Source organism: Myxine glutinosa, chromosome 2, assembly GCF_964187855.1.
Source record: "Myxine glutinosa chromosome 2, kmMyxGlut1.1, whole genome shotgun sequence".
Classification (NCBI taxonomy): domain Eukaryota; kingdom Metazoa; phylum Chordata; class Myxini; order Myxiniformes; family Myxinidae; genus Myxine; species Myxine glutinosa.
The window spans coordinates 257878586-257899051 of NC_136262.1; the positions used below are offsets into that span (position 1 = coordinate 257878586).

General features: G+C 41.7%; 1 protein-coding gene across 2 annotated transcripts in view; it reads left to right on the top strand.

Moving 5' to 3' along the window:
• Nucleotides 1-20466, top strand: part of TTC31 (tetratricopeptide repeat domain 31) — a 103855-nt gene that overhangs the window by 13183 nt on the left and 70206 nt on the right. For both annotated transcript variants that reach the window (XM_068105827.2, XM_068105828.2), the window contains exons 3-5: nt 679-769; nt 14015-14080; nt 16216-16300. In XM_068105827.2, the coding sequence (XP_067961928.2) occupies nt 16222-16300 (79 nt within the window). In that variant the 5' untranslated portion in view covers nt 679-769; nt 14015-14080; nt 16216-16221. The remainder of the gene's footprint in view (nt 1-678; nt 770-14014; nt 14081-16215; nt 16301-20466) is intronic.

Consider the following 20466-nt stretch of genomic DNA (forward strand, 5'->3'; position numbering starts at 1 on the left):
AAATGTTGTGACAGAACCTGAAGCGAGCAGTTCATGCAAGAAAGCCCACAAATATCTGAGTTGAAGCTGTTCTGAAAAGAGGAATGGGCCAAAATTCCTCCAAGCCAACGTGCAAGCCTGATCAAAAGTTACAGGAAACGTTTGCTTGACGTCATTGCTGCTCAAGAGGGGTGCCCCAGTTACTGAATGTGAAGGTTCACAAACTTTTTCCGACAAAGAAATTGAATGTTGGATCATTTGCTCAATGAATAAATGAAAGTATATGTTTTTGTGTGCAATACTTAGGCTCTCTTTATCTAGTTTTAGGATTTTTAGGATTTAGGTGAAGATCTGATGACATTTTATGTCAAATTTATGCAGAAATACAGAAAATTCTGAAGTGTTCTCACACTTTTTCTCACCACTGTATACAAAAGAAAAAGTCCAATAAATGCACTTTATCATTACAGACGTCACGTTTCTCTGCCTTTTTATGGAACTTACTACAACTTGATCTTCCTTTTGATGACATTGTTCAAGGGTACACTAAAATGAGAGTCGTATAACCACGCGTGGCATTACCTTGCGGGATGCTTTGCATGGGCAGTTGTTGTTGTTGAGAGAAAACCGATTGACTCTCTAGTTACGCCCCCTCCGACCCATTTGTAATGTTTACGAGTTTTTTGCATTTATTTGCAGGTGCCTCGACTGATGAAATACGGACTGCTTACAACGCCTTGCATTGCAATTTCATCCCGATAAGCATGAAAATTCACCAGCTGCGACAAAGGTAACAAACCCTTCGTATTGATTCGAGTACAAATCGACGTGCCGTACACGGGGGGTCGAATTGTGATGCGACACTTCACGCGGTGTTTTACTATCTCGTGTCTTGCGTCGTGAAATTTGCAATGGGAACGTCGGTCATTCATCTAAAAATTGCATTGGATGTTGCGTAGCATCTGCTAAATGAAATCCAGGGACTTGTGAGCATTATGCATCAAATGAATAAACGAAATGTCATAATTATTTTGGCTTAAGAAATTCAGCTTGTTTCTTGCTGTCATCCACATATATATATTTTTTGTCCATGATGAAAGTTGTCGAATGCATTGCAATCTTTGCAGATTGTTAATATTGTACGTACTTTGCTCATTTCAGCTCTCTGAATTGACCCTGCAAAGGACATTTCTGTTGAAGGTGTTCTTGTACTTTGAAACTGCAATAATATTTCCAATGTGGCTTCTGATTGTCGACAGCAGAATATTGCTTGCTTTTGTGTGAACGTGCACGCATTCACTGGCTGGCATTGTAACACGGGTTTGTCCCCGGTTAGCTTGCATTATGGAAATGTTAAAGTACTGTACAATGGGACGCTGCACGATTGTGTAGATGCGTTCCACCGGACTGTGTGATCAGTCGATTATGGGATGCGGATCCTATGGGAATAACACTGGTCTGTTCCAGACAGCCGACCCCACCCCCCCTCGTGATACAGCGCATGTCGTTTGAGGATTGGACCACAGCACTTTGATTCTTTCGTTCTGTAATACTGTACATAGAACCTCGTATGAATAGAGGTTAATAACCGCTATACTGTACAACAGAACATGCTGTGGTTTCACACGTCCAGGGCAGATTTTAAAAGGGGCAGGAGTCATTCTGATAGGCAGGATGGAGTTCCCTATTGAACCATTCTAGTCAGGGGTCCACATTGATTAATGATATTCATTGGCACGTTTTGATTCACGATATTCATTCAAGCCTGGTGTTGGCTTAGCGGTTAGGGTGCCGGCTTGGGATCCTAGGATCCTGGGTTCGAATGCCGGTCGATCGCTGAATTAACGCCATGGGGGTTGACTCAGCCTGTCATCCTTCTGAGGTCGGTAAATTCAGTACCAGCTTGCTGGGATGAATGATCCCGGTGTGTACCCCAGTTTAGAATAGGTACACCGTATCCCTGCGCATCGAAGAGGCGACCAAGGGTTGGCGTCAGGAAGGGCATCCGGCCATAAAAACATTGCCTCAAACAGGGAACCATGATTGTCATGGGGCCCGCAAGGCTAACCCCCGCTCTAGCGGGGAAAAATGGCCTCAAAACGATCATTCATTCATTCATTCATTCATTGGCACGGCACTTTAGGGCTCGACACTAACTTTTTTTTCCATTTGCTGAGTTGGACAAGTGCTCGGAAAATTTGTTTGCCCAAATCAAATTTGTGCTCGCCTAAACCATAGCGAATTTGGGAAGTTTGATGATTATTTGTCTTAATTAATTTACTTACCGTCGTTCGGATGTGAATGGTTTGAGGGAGCTTATACTGTGGTATGGGCCTACATTCACATTATTATTTGACTTCAGATATGTACCTGGCAGTAAATTCGCTCTTCCCTTTGGTGTAGCCAGTGATTTTCCATGTTCATGAAAAACTGATGGAATTCATTGAAACGGTGGCTTGAAACGGAAAACTAAACCGGAAACGGGGGAAAAAAATGGAATGTAGTAAATTACAGAAAAAAGTAAAGATTAGTTTGCGTTACAAATAAAATATTCACTTTTTCTGATTTTGTATCTGCCACTTCACACAGACTTGATTCCCACAGCATAATACGAAAAGTAGTAAAAAAAAAAAAAAAAATACTGCCTCACATCGCTGTGAATATCTATCTCGATTGCTGGCACAAAATCTCTAATGAGACTGAGTGTTGCAATGGTTGGAGCATCCTCTCTAAGTCTGGGAAGTCGGCAGTTTAAACCCTGGCCGAGTCGTATCAAAGACTTTAAAATGGTACGTGCTGCTTCTTTACTTGACGTTTATTGTTTGAAGGGATAGAGCACTGACAATCCCCATCAGTTGGTATTAATGGGGTGTAGGAAATTCATCCTTAGGAAATGCTCCACTGAGTGCGGTGAGAAAGGCGGCACCCAGAGGGTACTGGGAAGTGATGGCGCTTCCCCCAAGCTCAGTGGCTGTTTGTCTCAACAAGTGCATGCGGTTGTGTGTGTCTGCATCAGCTCCACAACGAGCCTTCGATCCTGTAAAAAAAAAAAAAAAACTCTATATAACTAGAACGCCATTCAGTAGAGCGCATACTCCCGCCGTGGGTCAAGTTGGAATCTATCTTCCAATGGTAAAAAAATCCTTCAAAAAATTCCTGGATCCGGAATAATATCCAGAGCTTCACCAAAAAGTAATCAATTCTTCCTTATCCCAAGGGCAATCATCCCACCAACTTTCATCCAAATCCGTTCAGAAAATTTCCAGATATCTTATTCACAAACACACGGATGGACACGATCGAATGCATTACTCCCTGGCGGGAGTAAAAAAAAAAAAAAAAAAAATATATATAAATATTTCTATCTAGTGGGGCAGATTTGTGAAATGATTGTGGGTTTTGTGGTAAAAGCACCAAAATTGGCATATATGATGTTAAGGATCTACTAATTGATTTTAGATATAGTACCAAGCAGGATTTTTTCCGAGAAGCCCATAAAGTGGAAAAATCCAAAATGGCCGCCGGCCGATTCGAAATATCTGTTAATTGTCATATCTTTATGAATAGTCAACGCAGAAACCTGAATGAAGTGTCTTTTTGTATGTTTCTGTACATGACGAATCCAATGGAACCATTATTTGCTTTGAAAAATGCATATAAATCAATACAATGGTCAATTTCAGGTTGAAATTCAAGATCGCCACCATTCGATTTGTCGATATCTAGCAAATGTCATATTATACACAGTAATTCATATCACACCATGGATGAAGTATGTTGTAGATTTATTCACATATGTCAGACAAAATGGCACCACTAATTAAGAAAAGCTGAATTCATAGTGACCAATGGCAATGCCAAGTTCTATGATATCGACCAGATACATAAACAGTCGACTTTACTTTATCATTTATACTATGAGTTGCAAATTCTAAATCATATTAAGATGGAGGAAAAAATACCACGCAAACTAAGTGACATATTATATAGATCTACACATTTGTATCCAATGCATATATACTCTATGCATTATACATTAAATAACACTTCCCATACCATACATCATTACATTGTTGCCGATTACTTTGAACAACACCATGAATTTTGCACTTTTCAAGTTTCTGCTGGTTCATTTATAGAATATTTACCCAGCGTCGAGCCTTAAACATATTCACACTTCTGTGTTGATTATGACATGTTGGACATTGGGTTCAGATATTAAGTAGTACTTAATAAGTACACTCTGGCTGAAACATTTCCCTCAGTGCGAAAATGTGTATGGTTTTTCTCGAGTGTGGATGTTTATGTTACATTGAAACAACTATTAGTTGCTCTCATTGTGGTCACAATTACCACTGCAACGACAGAGTGATGTTCATTTAAGAGCAGCTCAAACACACTTGCATAGTCCCCTACAACCTTTTTGGCACCCACACCTGAGCAACTCGGAACAAGATGCCACTGCCTCTGGTAATACCGTCCATAATGGTTGCCAACCCTGTGTGGCACTCTTCTGCCAACCACATGTCTCTGGTGATGGAAGTACTGGACAACGGACAAGTGCCTGTCCCCACACATGTCCACCGTGGTATACTGCCCGTTTTGTGTGCTGTAACAGTGCTCCTCTGGTGGGTGGTATGGTGTCGATGGACCTCGCTTTTGTAGTGAAGATGTGTTTCCTAGCTGAATCAACGTTAGATTCTGTGCATGTGCGGTCGTACAACAGGACGACATACTTCTCGAGCACAGACATGCAATCATTGAGCCACGTCGGGTCCGTTAGCAAGGTAGAGAATACTGGTGTCACTTCAGTGAAGGACTTCCATGTGTCGAACGCAGTCTTTTTCCCCTGACCAGCGAATGACGACACCGTATCACAACCAGTGAAGGCGTGAAACATAGGAAGTGCACGTGCCTTCTCACTACCAAGCTCAGTGGCGATATCGTGGGCAGGAATGTACCTCAGGTGCTTTCCAGTGCCAAAAGCAACCCAAATTTCAGTGTTTTCAAGGCGTGCCACAGTAGACACTGCCAGGACGAGCACGTCTGTATCCACAGTACGCAACATGATTCGGCGATACCCTCTCCTTGCTGCATCAACTGTATGAAGGAGCATCCGTGTGTCTGCCTCCTCATGCGTACATGGTGCTAGAGATGAGATGTCCTGGTGAACTCTCGTGCAGAGCACATTCTGACCGCATGTTGTATACACATCCTTTTCCGCAGAAAGATGTTCTACAACCTAAATTGGCAAAGAAAAGAAGCTGGATTAAATTTCATGTCATTGATATTGTGTAGTTTACAATCGATTCTACATGTATATGGTTTTTTTAAAAGCCAGTGAAATACTGAAAGCTTACCTGGTGTGCCAAGAAGTCGAATAGTTCTGTCTTGTTGTCTGCCAATCTCAAGAACTCTTGCCAATTTCCTGGGATCATGTTGGATGGTGCAACACGCCGCCGAACACCTTTTCCTCGATTCTCTCTCGCAGTGGTCTTCAGACTCTCTTCCAGGTACACATCCCAAATTATGTCAATTCTCATCACGTTGCGCAGCTGTGCTTTGACAGAAGGCAGAAATACTTGTGTAGCATATTCTTGGAACGTTTTGATGCCAATGGGCCTGAGCATGTTGATGATTGCAGCACCATCCAATATGATGACATCAACTAATGGAGCATCCCCACATGATGTGCAGCACCTTTCCAGACATTCAACAAGATCAGACTTCGACCCAAACCTTAGTTTTCCCAGCTGCGACAATGACGGAGGGTAGGCATGATTCTCATGCTGGAAGAAATTGTCCAAGTCTCCGTCACGGGTTTGACAGGCAATGTACAGTCTGGAAAACAATGCACAGTCACTCTTGAGTGATGTCACGATCTGTTTCGCTTTGGACGGAACTCGACATGGTGGTCGGCTGAACAAAGGCATCTGATTTTTACATATGGGATCAGATACTGGTGTAATTCGCTCCATCACTCGCTCAGTCATGTACTTGTCATACTGTTCCTGGCCTGTCTTCTCTATCGCACGCACAGTTTGGACAACAGCTGGATCAGCAACATCTCGGCTGTCAAGTACCAGGAGGTCATCACTCTCTTCCATGAATGGATTTCCCATGTCTTCTATTACTCGAACAAGAGCAGCAGTCTCCTTAGCAAATGCGACTTGTGCCGAAGCAGTATGCTCGTGGTGCCTGAGAGTGGTCTTATCAGTTTTCCTAGGACCTAGATCCAGACAATTGACCTCAAACTCAACCCCGGCGATATTTTCGCAATCAACCTTTGATCCTGTATTTTTAGTGCACATTGCCTAACCCTATGTGTTAGTTTTGGTGTCATCGCTTCATGCAGAGGCGCCATCTCCGTTCCAGATTCATCACAGAAGAAGCATTTTGAATCTTCTGGAGAATCTCTGTGTTCAGCCTGCCTTAACATGTATGGTATTTCTCCAGGGGTATTGGTACATGCAGTTGGAAGTGAAGCTAGTTCAACTCTGGCGAGACGACTGGCACAGCACTTCAAGCGGCATGATGCATGCCATTGGGCATGATTGCGTGCCAGTGTGTGTCCAATACCGTCTCCTTCATCAAGCCTACTTATGTCGATAGGTAATGGCTGGCTGTCCAAATTGAGAAAACTGTTCAAGTTATCACCGAGAGTATGATATCCAGCACCGACGTCGGGACGTTTTGATTTGGCTGGACAGTTCAATGGTTTGTCTGAACGTTCCTGGCATAAAGCACAAAGACTCCAGTCAATAGGTTCATTTTTCAGTGAACCTGATAAATCCTGATAAATCCTGATAAATCTCACACTCTTACGATGTCTCTCCGAAAAGACCGACTGGAAAACCCTCCCATCCACTTTTTGAATAATCCTCTCCAAGAAGTTCTGTCACTCAAGCTTTTGGGTCTCACTATTTGCCATGATCTTTCCTGGGAAAACCACATTTCAAATCTGGCCTCCAAAGCCAGTCGCCGACTGGGCATCCTCCGTCGTGCGAAGTCCTTCCTTGGCACACCTGAGCTCCTCACCACATACAAAGCTTTCATCCGCAGCTCTATGGAATACTGCTCTCCCCTCTGGTCTGGTGCTCCTGCCTCACACTTAGCCCGTCTTCACGCTGTTGAAACCAAAGCGTTCAGAATCATTGGAATCTCCCGCGATGAAGCTAACTCCAAGGGCCTTTCACTCACTCACCGCAGGCAGGTTGGTGGTCTTTCCGTCTTCTACCGACTCCTCTCTGGCCTTGCCCCCCCAGCCCTCTCTGGGCTCTGTCCCCCAAATATTCCTACAGGTCGCACAAGATCTGCCTGCAACCCTCTTATGGTTAAACTGCCAAAATCAAGACTTTCTGCTCACCTTCACTCCTTCATTCCTCTTTTCTCCCGCCTCTGGAACAAACTCCCTCACTCTCTTCAATCCCACTGCACCCTCCAGGTCTTTAAAACAGCTGTTCACCACCATCTCTTATCCTCCCCCATCCAAAACCTTGATCTTTTCTACCCCCGCTAATTTCGGTCCCCTTGTGGTTTATACCTCTCCCCCCCGCCCTCCCCCTCCCACGCCTCCTGCCCCCAAGTCCTCTCCCTCCCACACTTCTCCCTGCTCTCAAATGTTGTGGTTGTGTGCTTCCCCTTCTCTCCCCATCTTGTCTTCCGCTCCCTCTTTTTGTGTTTTGTTTGTCTGGTTGATTTGTTTGTGAAATAAATGTTAGCTCTTTCACGAGCCTCAATTCAGTATACAAAAAAAAAAAAAAAAAAAAAATTGTGGCCACAGGTGATCTTAATGTCTCTCTATGAACAAGCTTGCACTTCTTGTGTGTCGACATGATTTCAGTCACTTCTGTTCAGTCACCTACAACGAAAAAAACATTAATATTATAACGACAATAACCTATTTCGTTTTCCCACACCTAATTACTGCAAGGCACGATGGACAATCTAAGCCAAACGATGATGCAATGAGGTGAGGGTATCATTGTATTCCTCCTGTTTGGAAGGACATATTCATACGATATACATATTTTGGGGAAGATATGACACTCGGTATGGGTGCCGCATGACACAAATCACAACCATGTTATTGTCTTTTTTATTGATGGTGCGACTGTGGCTGAAATATGTATACTGTCTAATATATAAAATACACTTCATCCATGGTGTGATATGAATTATTGTGTATAATATGACATTTGCTAGATATCGACAAATCGAATGGTGGCGATCTTGAATTTCAACCTGAAATTGACCATTGTATTGATTTATATGCATTTTTCAAAGCAAATAATGGTTCCATTGGATTCGTCATGTACAGAAACATACAAAAAGACACTTCATTCAGGTTTCTGCGTTGACTATTCATAAAGATATGACAATTAACAGATATTTCGAATCGGCCGGCGGCCATTTTGGATTTTTCCACTTTATGGGCTTCTCGGAAAAAATCCTGCTTGGTACTATATCTAAAATCAATTACTAGGTCCTTAACATCATATATGCCAATTTTGGTGCTTTTACCACAAAACCCACAATCCTTATGGATATTTACACAAATCTGCCCCACTAATCCATCATTCTCTGGAGAGCCGATTCAAAGTGAAATTTGATTTGAAAGGCGAAATTTTTTCCTTAAATTTGTTTCCTTCTTTTAGGAAGATTTAGAAGAAGCTCTCCTATGTGGTTACTCGTTGTTTTCAAGATTAATGCTTGATATTTCCTCCCTACATTGTATTTGTTTGGGTTTTGAAGCATGCTTTCTTTCTTTGTGTGGAACAGTCATTTAAGTAAACAGGATGTTGATTAAGGTATGCTAACTGCTGTGGGAAGCAAGGAGAAGCTTATGTTTTGGGAGTTAGCCCTTTGTTGGAGCAAAAGAGTACCCCAGTGAGGGACATCCATGTCTCAGTCATTACTGTAGATCACTAAATGGTGCCATTGATTTCATTTTGTTTGTCGTTAAAGGCGGCAAAAAGGGTTGGCGTCAGGAAGGGCATCCGGCCGTAAAACATTGCTTCAAAAAGGGGACCGAAAAACAACAACAACCACGGTTCCCGAAAAAGGCCAACCCCCGCTAGCGGGGAAAAATGGCCTCTAAAGGTGGTTACTAAATGGTGCCATTGTTTAAGCAGGGACACAGTTGGAGAATCTAAGGAGACTTTGGGAGGTGGTTCAGAGCCATTTTGGAGAAAGAGGAAGTACTGAAAGTGAGTGAGTGAAAGTAATTGTCATTGTCAAAATACCAAAGAAAAGTGATCTTGCAGAATGTGGAAATTTGAGAGGAATTGCTTTAATATCTGTTCCAAGTAAAGTATTAGGAAGAATGTTGATGGACAGAGTTAGAGATGGAGTTGACAACAAGTTGAGGGATGAGCAAGCAGGCTTTAGGAGAGGTAGGAGCAGTGGAGCAAATCTTTATTCTGCACAACATAATTAAGCAGGTCACAGAGTGGCAGGCAAACTCTATACAGTGCATTCAGAAAGTATTCAGACCCCTTCACTCTTTTCACATTTTGTTATGTTGCAGCCTTATGCTGAAATCGTTTAAATTCATTTTTTCCCTCATCAATCTACACTCAATACCCCATAATGACAAAGAGAAAACAGGATTTTAGAAAGTTTTGCAAATTTATTGAAAAGAAAAAACTGAAATATCACATCGACATAAGTATTCAAACCCTTTGCTATGACACTTGAAATTTAGCTCAGGTGCCTCCCATTTCTCTTGATCATCTTTGAGATGTTTCTACACCTTGATTGGAGTCCACCTATGGTAAATTCAATTGATTGGACATGATTTGGAAAGGCACACACCTGCCTATATAAGGTCTCACAGCTGATAATGCATATCAGAGCAAAAACCAAGCCATGAGGTCGAAGGAACTGCCTGCCGAGCTCAGAGACAGGATTGTGTCGAGGCACAGATCTGGGGTAGCCTACAAAAAATTTCTGCTGCATTGAAGGTTCCCAAGAGCACAGTGGCCTCCATAATCTTGCCCACAAGAAAGCCCACAGAATCTTGTTTCTCACAGTCTGAGAGTCCTTCAGGTGCTTTTTTGCAAACTCCAAAAGGGCTTTCATGTGTCTTTCACTGAGGAGAGGCTTCCGTCTGGCCACTCTGCCATAAAGCCCAGATCGGTGGAGTGTTGCAGTGATGGTTGTCCTTCTGGAAGTTTCTCCCATCTCCACACAGGATCTCTGGAGCTCAGCCAGAGTGACCATCGGGTTCTTGGTCACCTCTCTTACCAAGGCCCTTCTCCCCTGATTGCTCAGTTTAGCTGGGCGGCCAGCTCGAGGAAGAGTCCTGGTTGTTCCAAACTTCTTCCATTTAAGAATAATGGAGACCACTGTGCTCTTGGGAACCTTCAATGCAGCAGAGATTTTTTTTGTAGGCTTCCCCAGGTCTGTGCCTCGACACAATCCTGTCTCTGAGCTCTGCAAGCAGTTCCTTCGACCTCATGGCTTGGTTTTTGCTCTGATATGCATCGTCAGCTGTGAGACCTTATATAGACAGGTGTGTGCCTTTCCAAATCATGTCCAATCAATTGAATTTACCACAGGTGGACTCCAATCAAGGTGTAGAAACATCTCAAAGATGATCAAGAGAAATGGGAGGCACCTGCGCTAAATTTCAAGTGTCATAGCAAAGGGTATGAATACTTATGTAAATGTGATATTTCAGTTTTTTCTTTTTAATAAATTTGCAAAGCTTTCTAAAATCCTGTTTTCTCTTTGTCATTATGGAGTATTGAGTGTAGATTGATGAGGGAAAAAATGAATTTAAACGATTTCAGCAAAAGGCTGCAACATAACAAAATGTGAAAAGAGTGAAGGGGGCTGAATACTTTCTGAATGCACTGTGCATTACTTTTGTGGATTTTGAAAAAAAAACCCTTTGACTGTGCACCGAGAAAGCCTTTGGAAGATCTTGGCTAGTTCTGGAATCCCTCACAAAATTATCAGAATGGTACAGATTTTGTTTGAGGAATGCTGGAATGTGTGCAATGGAGAGTGTGCAATGCTGGTATAGGGAGTGGATTGAGTGGTTCACATTAAAAAAAAAACATGAGTGAAGCAAGGAGATGTAATGTCTGGTTTTATATTGTTAATAGTCGTAGACTGGATAATGAGGAAGACAACAGGAGGAAATAACATAGGGATAAAGTAGAAGTTTCCAACCAAACTGGAGGACTTTGACTTTTTTTTTTTTTTTTTTTTTTTTTTTTTTTTTTTGTATACAAGATCGAGGCTCGTGAAAGAGCAAAAATTAATCACACAGAAAGACAAACAGACACATAAAACAAATAACATCGGGAGCGGTAGACAAGATGGGGAGAGAGGGGGAAGGACACAAACACAACATTTGAGAGCAGGGACCGAGAGACATGGAGACATCGAGAGATCTGTGGGAGGGAGAGGGCTTTGGGGGGGAGGCATGTGAAGGGGGGAGGCATGTGAAGGGGGGGAGGCATGTGAAGGGGGGGGGGGGGGTGGGAGAGGTATAAACATATGGACACTGCCAGGATTTCCAGGAAATAAGTTGGAATTTCAAATAAGGTGGATCTGGGGTGAATTAGTGGGGGTAGAAAAGATCAAGGTTATGGATGGGGGAAGATAAGAGATGGTGGTGAACAGCTGTTTTAAAGACCTGGAGGGAGGAGAGGGATTGAAGGGAGTGTGGGAGTTTGTTCCACAGGCGGGAGAAAAGAGGAATGAAAGAGTGAAGGTGAGCAGAGAGCCGAGATTTCGGCAGTTTAACCATCAGAGGGTTGCTGGCAGATCTTGTGCGACCTGTAGGAATATTTGGGGGACAGAGCACGGAGAGAGCTGGGGGAGCAAGGCCGGAGAGGAGTCGGTAGAAGACAGAAAGACCACCTACCTGCCTGCGGTGAGTGAGTGAAAGGCCCTCAGAGATAGCTTCATCGCGGGAGATTCCAATGATTTTGAAAGCTTTGGATTCAACAGCGTGAAGCCGAGCCAGGTGTGAGGCAGGAGCACCAGCCCATAGGGGAGAACAGTATTCCATTGAGCTGCGGATGAAAGCCTTGTATGTGGTGAGGAGCTCAGGTGTGCCGAGGAAGGACTTCGCACGACGGAGGATGCCCAGTCGGCGACTGGCTTTGGAGGCCAGCTTGGAAATGTGGTTTTCCCAAGAAAGATCATGGCAGATAGTGAGACCCAAAAGCTTGAGTGACAGAACTTCTTGGAGAGGATTGTTGAGAAAGTAGATGGGAGGGTTGTCCAGTCGATCTTTTCGGAGAGACATAGTAAGAGAGTGAGATTTGGCAGGATTGAAAGACATAAAAGACTAGTGGACACTCTACAACACATTTTTTTTTTTTTTTTTTTTTTTTTTTTTTTTTGTATACAATATCGAGGCTCGTGAAAGAGCGAACATTAATCACATGAACACACAGAAAGACAAACCGACACATAAAACATATAACATAGGGAGCGGTAGACAAGATGGGGAGAGAGGGGGAAGGACACAAACACAACATTTGAGAGCAGGGACCGAGAGACATGGAGACATCGAGAGATCTGAGAGAGGGCGAGGGCTTTGGGGGGGGGGGGCGTGGGAAGGGGGCAGTGGGAGAGGTATAAAACATATGGACACTGCCAGGACTTCCAGGAAAGAAGTTGGAATTTCAAACAAGGTGGATCTGGGGTGAATTAGCGGGGGTAGAAAAGATCAAGGTTTTGGATGGGGGAAGATAAGAGATGGTGGTGAACAGCTGTTTTAAAGACCTGGAGGGAGGAGTGGGATTGAAGGGAGTGAGGGAGTTTGAGGGAGTGTCTTTGCGGACGACATTTCTCTTTTGTCATCAAACTACCAACATATGCGAACGGAAGTAACAAAAATGAATCGATTCACATCAAAAACATGACTGAAAATAAACAAGAAAACAGGTTTTGAGGATACGTAGTAAAAGCAACAACATAATTTAAATTGGAGGCCAACATCCAAATTAATTTGATATGTGCACCTACCTCTTAGGTAACCTAATATCTTCTTCCCCACCTCTTCATCAACAAACGAGGAGGTGGGGAAGAAGATATTAGGTACAGAATTTATGAAGTTTTGGTATCTTCATGAAACTGGAGCAAATATGGAGCTCAAGCATTTATACATTGAAAACAAAATTAACTATTGAACTCACTTGGCAAATCAATACTACCATATGAATGTGAGGCTTGTAATATAAGTGAAGGGGCAAATCGGAAACTTGAGACATTTATATTCAAATGTTTGCGCAAGATATTTAAAATCAGATGGCCTTACTTCGTATCAAACCAATAAATACTCGAAAGAACCAAAGTAATGAAGATCAGTGATGAAGTCAAGACCACAAGATGGAAATGGATTGGCCATGTGCTCAGAATGAAAGATTATAACGACTGTATGACAGCATTGTCATGGAAGCCTGAAAGAAGAAGGAAAGTTGGATGTTGGACGTCAGAGAACAAACTGGAGAAGAATAGTGGAAAAAGAAAGAAAAGTTAGGATGGAGATCATGGAATGAAGCCAGGCCAACAGCGAGAAACAGGGCAGACTGGAGAATATAGATAAACGGCAGACTTTGCCCGAAGATGACATACAGATAGATAGATAAACTCCATTCAGGAGGAAGGGATCCCCACTCTAGCATCTGGTGTTTTGGTCACAATTGGTGGGGGTTGTAGTCCTCACAGCCTCTTGGTGGCGACAACGGGCCGATGGACATAAATTTCCAGTCCAAGCTTCTCTTTTGTTCTGAGAGTGTTGATGCCCATAACATCAGCTCCTCCTTGCTTCCTACGGTGGTTAACATACCGCAATCACTGTCATGTTGATTTCATTCATTGTTTTACCTGTCCACTGACATAGATCGACACTAACCTTCACCAGCAAGACAAGTTCTTCATTATTTGTGTGGATTTGATTGGAGATCTTGTTTTTTGTTTGTTTTTTAATGTTTTCTGTGTCTGAGTTTAATTTTTTTTTTTTTTTTTTATTCCCACACACCCCTCCCTTGGACATAATATTTTGCAGAAATTCCAAGACGTGTCTGAAGCTTATAAAGTTCTTACAGCAGATTCGGGGCATCCAGAAGAGTTTGTAAGTGGAATCCATTTAACATTTTGCTTTTCTTTATACGATGGCTGTCCTCAAAAATCAGAAGGAAATTGGCATTTCAAATAATTATCGATTGATTTTCTGCGATCGTGGAAAATGGACAGAATTCATGGGATCAATGACATGGAATGGAAAACAATCTGATGTGGAAAAATGCTAATTTGGTAATTTCCAGACAATCAGATGAGTGTCTAACTTACAAATAAAATATTCACTATATTCTCTGATTTTGTGTATGCAATTCTCCACAGACTTGCTTTTTACAACATAAATATGAAAAGTTGGAAAAACAACAATAACAACCACAACACTGTAATTTGATGCACAATGAATACCGTCGATACCAAAAGTGCGAGCACGTCATTCGCAGCCGCTTTGGACAATTGTCCTCATGAATCCATCTTGAGTGCTGACACTAAATACTGAATATAATTTTGTCTAACAATCTCTGGAGAGCCGAGTCAAAATTAAATTCAGTTTGCAGAAAATTCGATCGCTGGCTAAAACACAATACAGGGAACCTTTGGAAGACGTCGTCGAAACACAGATGTGATTGGCAAAAATATTTACCATAAAGTTGAAAAACATGAAAACATAAATCCTGGTGTGTTTCTGTCCCTGTACATCCTGCCATGTTCATACGTCCATCGGTGAGCACACATGGACATCATAAGCAAGATTAATTTCATTTAAAGTGCCATTTCCACATTGATACGGATTCCACATTTTCCCTCCTTCCACTTGTTTTATTTTTTGATTTTATTGTTCCCCACATTTCCATGTTGCCCTGATCTCAAAATAGACTGCACAGGTGCACCCTGGAAGATCTTGGGTGCAGATTTGAGAAAAATCGTATTTTTTTTCCAATGCAAGTGCACAAAAAATGTTAATTTTTTCATTGATACCATTAAATGGAATTTTGTTTTTTTGGAAATGGAAAATTACTGGCTCCATGGATACACCCATTGATTGTTTATGCATATGATTGAAGTGCTGTTGAGCCAGATGGCTTTCTGGATCCTAAAATGCAACTAGAGCGAATCCGATGGTGCGCCATCGCAAATCCCCATGCTTCTCACCTAAAGCAAGGTTGAAAGATGGTAAAAAGTCCAACCAGAAATGACCAATATCAAACTTTAAGTTAAAAAAAATCACCTGTTTTGACCAGGTGAATGAATGGGTGGGGGTTAAACCAATACATTAAATATTTCAGGTGGGCCTCAATATTTACTGCACATACAAAGCTTCATGACAAAAGTTTTAAAATGCGCCTGTAATTGCATTTTTTGGTATTTGACCCCACCCACGGGGTAGGGGCAAAAATTGTACCTGCGCAATCGTTTACAAGATAGCGTAATGGACGGACAGACAGACCGAGCCAATTACAATATCTCCTCTTCCCCTACCACCCATTATTTTTCAAAAAAACATGGGGATAATAGGTATATGATGCCCCACTGTTGATGAATAGCAAATTGGCGAGTCAGATAAGGCTCAAAAATTTGAGTGACAACTTCAAGAGAATTGTTATGGGAGGGTTTCGCCAGTATTTTTGGAGACAGTTTGATATTTTGGAGTTTGATATATGTCAGGATTGAATAACGGGAATAACGTCCAAGAAATGCCAAATAAACCTTTTGTAAAATGTTGGATAAATTTTCACCATGTTAAAATTATATGTACTGCACATTTTTATTAACATAAACTTCAAATGCGACACCATTGAGCATTGTCCGTCTCTGGTGCTCTCCCCAAAGAAGTTGTCTCGTGCCAAGGATAGCATTGAGTGGTTTGCTTTTGCCTTTGCGCAGCAATCAGGGCATACACTTGTGACTTGTTCAGGTTGCTGGCTATAATTCTCCTATTCCATGTGAAATACACAGGGAATGTTAACGTCCAACAACTAATGCTTGCAACCGGGACACTCAGCTTTGTGCATTTTCTCAGACGTGGATTTTTCACTGATAATCTATCGACTCAGGTTTGGTTTAGTGCTGTTATACCAGTTATGGTCTGCTACAAGTTGATTTGTCTGCTATTTATTCTCTGATGTAAACACATGAAAGCCTTGTGCAATTCACGATGTTCATTTCAACATTGTTTCATTGCTATTTCAGGAAGAGATGCAGCTTGCTTTAATACGACTCCTGAAGGGTGACTACTTTTGGTTTATGCACTTTGCCAACTCCGATGAAGATTATGGTGAGGCCATGCTGCTTGGATTGGGACTTTGGGTTTGGAACCATGATTAAATTCTCTTAGTAATATTTAATTTTGCCAAGTTGATGAATTTTGTGTTCTGTTAATTTTTATTTTTAGCTGTAGGTAAAACGGTGTTTGTGATTTAATTGATGGTGTGAGGAAACCAACCCAGATAGCAGCTCCTTATTGTCCCCCGTCGCACCGCGGAGCAAAAGGGGGACTATGGTTTTCCCCTCCGTCCGTGTGTGCGTCTGTCCGTACGTGCGTGCGTAAGCGAAGGACCGAATTCTAATTTGGTGTGGGTGCAACCCACGTCAATATCCAAGATGGCCACCGCCATGTATGGCTGAACCTTGTGAGCGGAATATCTTGAAAAATAAACGAACTACCAACTTCGAATCTGGTATGTGGGTGTATCTAGGCATAAGGAAGAACGCTATTGAAAATTGGGTCACCACGTCAAAATCCAAGATGGCCACCATATATATGTCTGAACCTGGTGAGCGAAATATCTTAAAATAAACGAACTGCTAACTTCTAATCTGGTGCGTGGGTGTATCTACACATAAGGAAGAGCGCTATTGAAAATTGGGTTGCCATGTCAAAATGCAAGATGGCCGTCACCATATATATGTCTGAACCTTGTGAGCGAAATATCTTGAAAAATAAACGAACTACTAACTTCTAATCTGGTGTGTGGGTGTATCTACGCATAAGGGAGAATGCTATTTAAAATTGGGTCAACAACACAACAACATGCATTTTAAAGGCCATTTTCCCTGCTAGAGCGGGGGTTAGCCTTGCGGTCCCCATGACAATCTTCTCCATTTTGCCCTATTTTCAGCATCTCTCCTTAACCCCCTTGCCCGCATTTCTTCTTCCACCATCTTTAGCCAAGTCTTTCTCGGTCTTCCCCGTCTTCTACTTCCTTCTACATTCATTTCCATCACTCTTCTCAACCAGTCACTTTCATCCTTCCTCAACACATGACCAAACCATCTCAACCTGTTCCTCTTCACAGCATCAATCACAGGCTCTATTCCCATCATCTTTCGCAATTCATCATTTGTCTTCCTCTCTCTCAACGATACTCCGCACATCCGTCGAACCATTCGCATTTCCACCCTTTCCAACCTTCGTTGCTGCTCTACGTTCATTACCCATGTCTCGCTCCCATAAATCATAACACTTCTCACACATGCAGCATACACCTTTCCCTTCAGCTTCAACGACACTCCCCTCATCATCAGCACGCCAGTCAATTCCCGAAACTTCTTCCATGCACATCTCACTCGAGCAACCGTTGCCGAGTCTGATCCACCTTCTCCATTCAGCATGTCTCCGAGGTCGCAAAATGTTTTCACACCTTCCAGCTTCACGCCGTCTCCAAGATCCAACTCAACATTTCCTCCATCTGCAGCTCCCTCTGTGCACACCTTACATTTGAATGTAGCTGCCACACTGGTTAATGACCCTCTCAGACCACTACATTTTTGATGAACCCACTCAGCGCACATTGTACATTGAATGGAGTTCACTCCGACACCCTTCCTGCACACAGCACAGGGCCACTTACCAGTTCTTTCCACCTCACCACATGCTTTACCACTTGCCATCACCTTCGTCTTTGATATTCACCTTCAGACCTTTTGTCTCCATACATTCCTTCCACGTGTTAATCTTTTCCTTCAGTCCATCCATACTTTCCGCAATCAACACCAGATCATCTGCATACAACAACTCCCACGGTAAACCCTCCTTTACGTTCTGAGCCAGCACCTCCATCACAGCTACAAATAGTAGTGGACTTAGTACCGACCCCTGATGCACTCCCACCTTCACCTCAAACTCACCACTGTTCCCGTCCTTCGTCCTTACAGCTGTGCGCGCTCTTTTGTACATTGCCATCACTACTCTGATCAACCATTCCTCCACTCCTAACTTCCTCAATGCCCATGTCAATACTTTGCGTGGAACCCGATCGAATGCTTTCTCATGATCAACAAACCCAAGAATTGGGTCGCCACGTCAAAATCCAAGATGGCCACCATATATATGTCTGAACCTGGTGAGCGAAATATCTTAAAATACACGAACTGCTAACTTCTAATCTGGTGCGTGGGTGTATCTACACATAAGGAAGAGCGCTATTGAAAATTGGGTTGCCATGTCAAAATGCAAGATGGCCACCACCATATATATATTATGTCTGAACCTTGTGAGTGAAATATCTTGAAAAATAAACGAACTACTAACTTCTAATTTGGTGTGTGGGTGTATCTACGCATAAGGGAGAATGCTATTTAAAATTGGGTCGCCACGTCAAAATCCAAGATGGCCGCCTTGCGTCTTCCACTTTGTCAACTCGCATCACTTCACCGACGGGGGACCTAGGCGTAACTCTTGTTTTATTTGTAACCTCAAAGCTTTTGTTCAGATATATTTTGAGAAATAACCTTCACCCTTTTATTTAAATATTAATGGTTCACAGTCTTTGAAACTTCTGGAAAATTGAGTAAATTGCAAAAATAGAAATCTGCCATGCCCCAGGTTGGATGGGGGAAAAGAGCACATGTGAAGACCGTTATCCATTTTAATTTCCCCCCGGGATTTACCAAAGCCGAGCCAAAATGGTTTCTGTGTCATGCATAAATTATGCAAGTGTTTACAGAAACTCCTGATTAAGCAGGAGGTACAGTGGTGAGAAAAGGTTTGTGGACCCTTTAGAAATGTCTATTTCTGCATAAATTTGACCTTAAATGTGATCAGATCTTCATCTGAGTCTGAATAATAGATCGTTTTAATAATAATAATAATAAAGAAATCTGGCTCATTGTTAAGTACTCCCCATGGGAAATAATATATGTTAATGATGTCATCGGTGCCTTCATTATGATGGCATAATTCAACAAGTACAACACTTGATCTGATCAGTATGATTTTTTTTTTTCTTATCTGCAACTTAGTTTGCAGGAAATGTTCACCATCGGAGCAGCGACTCATGTAGAATTTTTAAAATGATAATTATAACGTCATAGGTCACGTGGTGCAGGTGCCATCTTGGAAAAACAGAAAAAGTTGCACCTCTCTATCTCCGAAACCGCTCCATGGAAAAAATTGAAACGTGGCTCATTGTAAAGAACACCGCATGGGAAATAAGTGTTAACAATGACGTCATTGGTGCCTTAATTATGATGTCATAATTCACCAGGAAATCTAATCTGATCAGTTTGAAATTTCTTGAGTGTGACCTACACAACAATTATATTCGAGAATGTACATTTATGATGTCATCGCTCACGTGGTCTGGCAGCCATATTTGATAAATAAAAAAACCCCTAAAAAAACCGGGTTAAGTATTGTATAAATACCGTCTCGTTATTATGATAATACGGAGAAGGCAAATTAATAATTTTGTCAAAGGGTCAAAGGTAAGCGTCACATAAAATCATAAATTTTCATCCAATATATCTGAAATTTAAATTTACCATGTGTTTTGTCATCACATTTTCATGAAAGCTTTATTGTGAGAATATGGAGAAGGCAAACAAAGTTATAATTTGATCAAAATATCAAAATCTCAAATGTCAGCATCACATACAATCTTCAATTTTCACCCTATTAACCTGAAATTTAAAGAATTTGCATGTTGGGTCACTGAGTTGGTTCACTAATCAAAAGGTAGGAGTCGATTGGAGTTTTTATTTTTATATATGTTTTTAGATCAAAAGGTCAAAGGTTGCATAAAATTGTTGATCGTCCAATTGACCCTGAATTTTATGAATTTGCTTATTGGGTCACAGAATTGGTTCACCACTCAAAAGCTGGAAGCTGATTGTTTTTTGTTTTTTTTTGTTTTTTTTTAGATCTAGAAATCGAGGTTGCATAAAAGCAATTTTCATTTATTATTTTTTTTAAACTGTTGTTATTTTGAGCAATTGGAAGAAGAAGATGTCTGAATACTAATGGACTTGGATACGATTTGCATTTTCAAATGCTTTCTAGTTGTATTTGTTTCCCATTTTCTCTTTTCTATTTTCTCTTCTCATTTTCTATTGATAATTTCTGTTCAGTATTCCTATTAATTCTTTATATTCATAGTATTTGGTTTCTGTTCTCTCTATTATTTATTATAATTCGTTTTCTATTTTATACTTTTTTTTCTA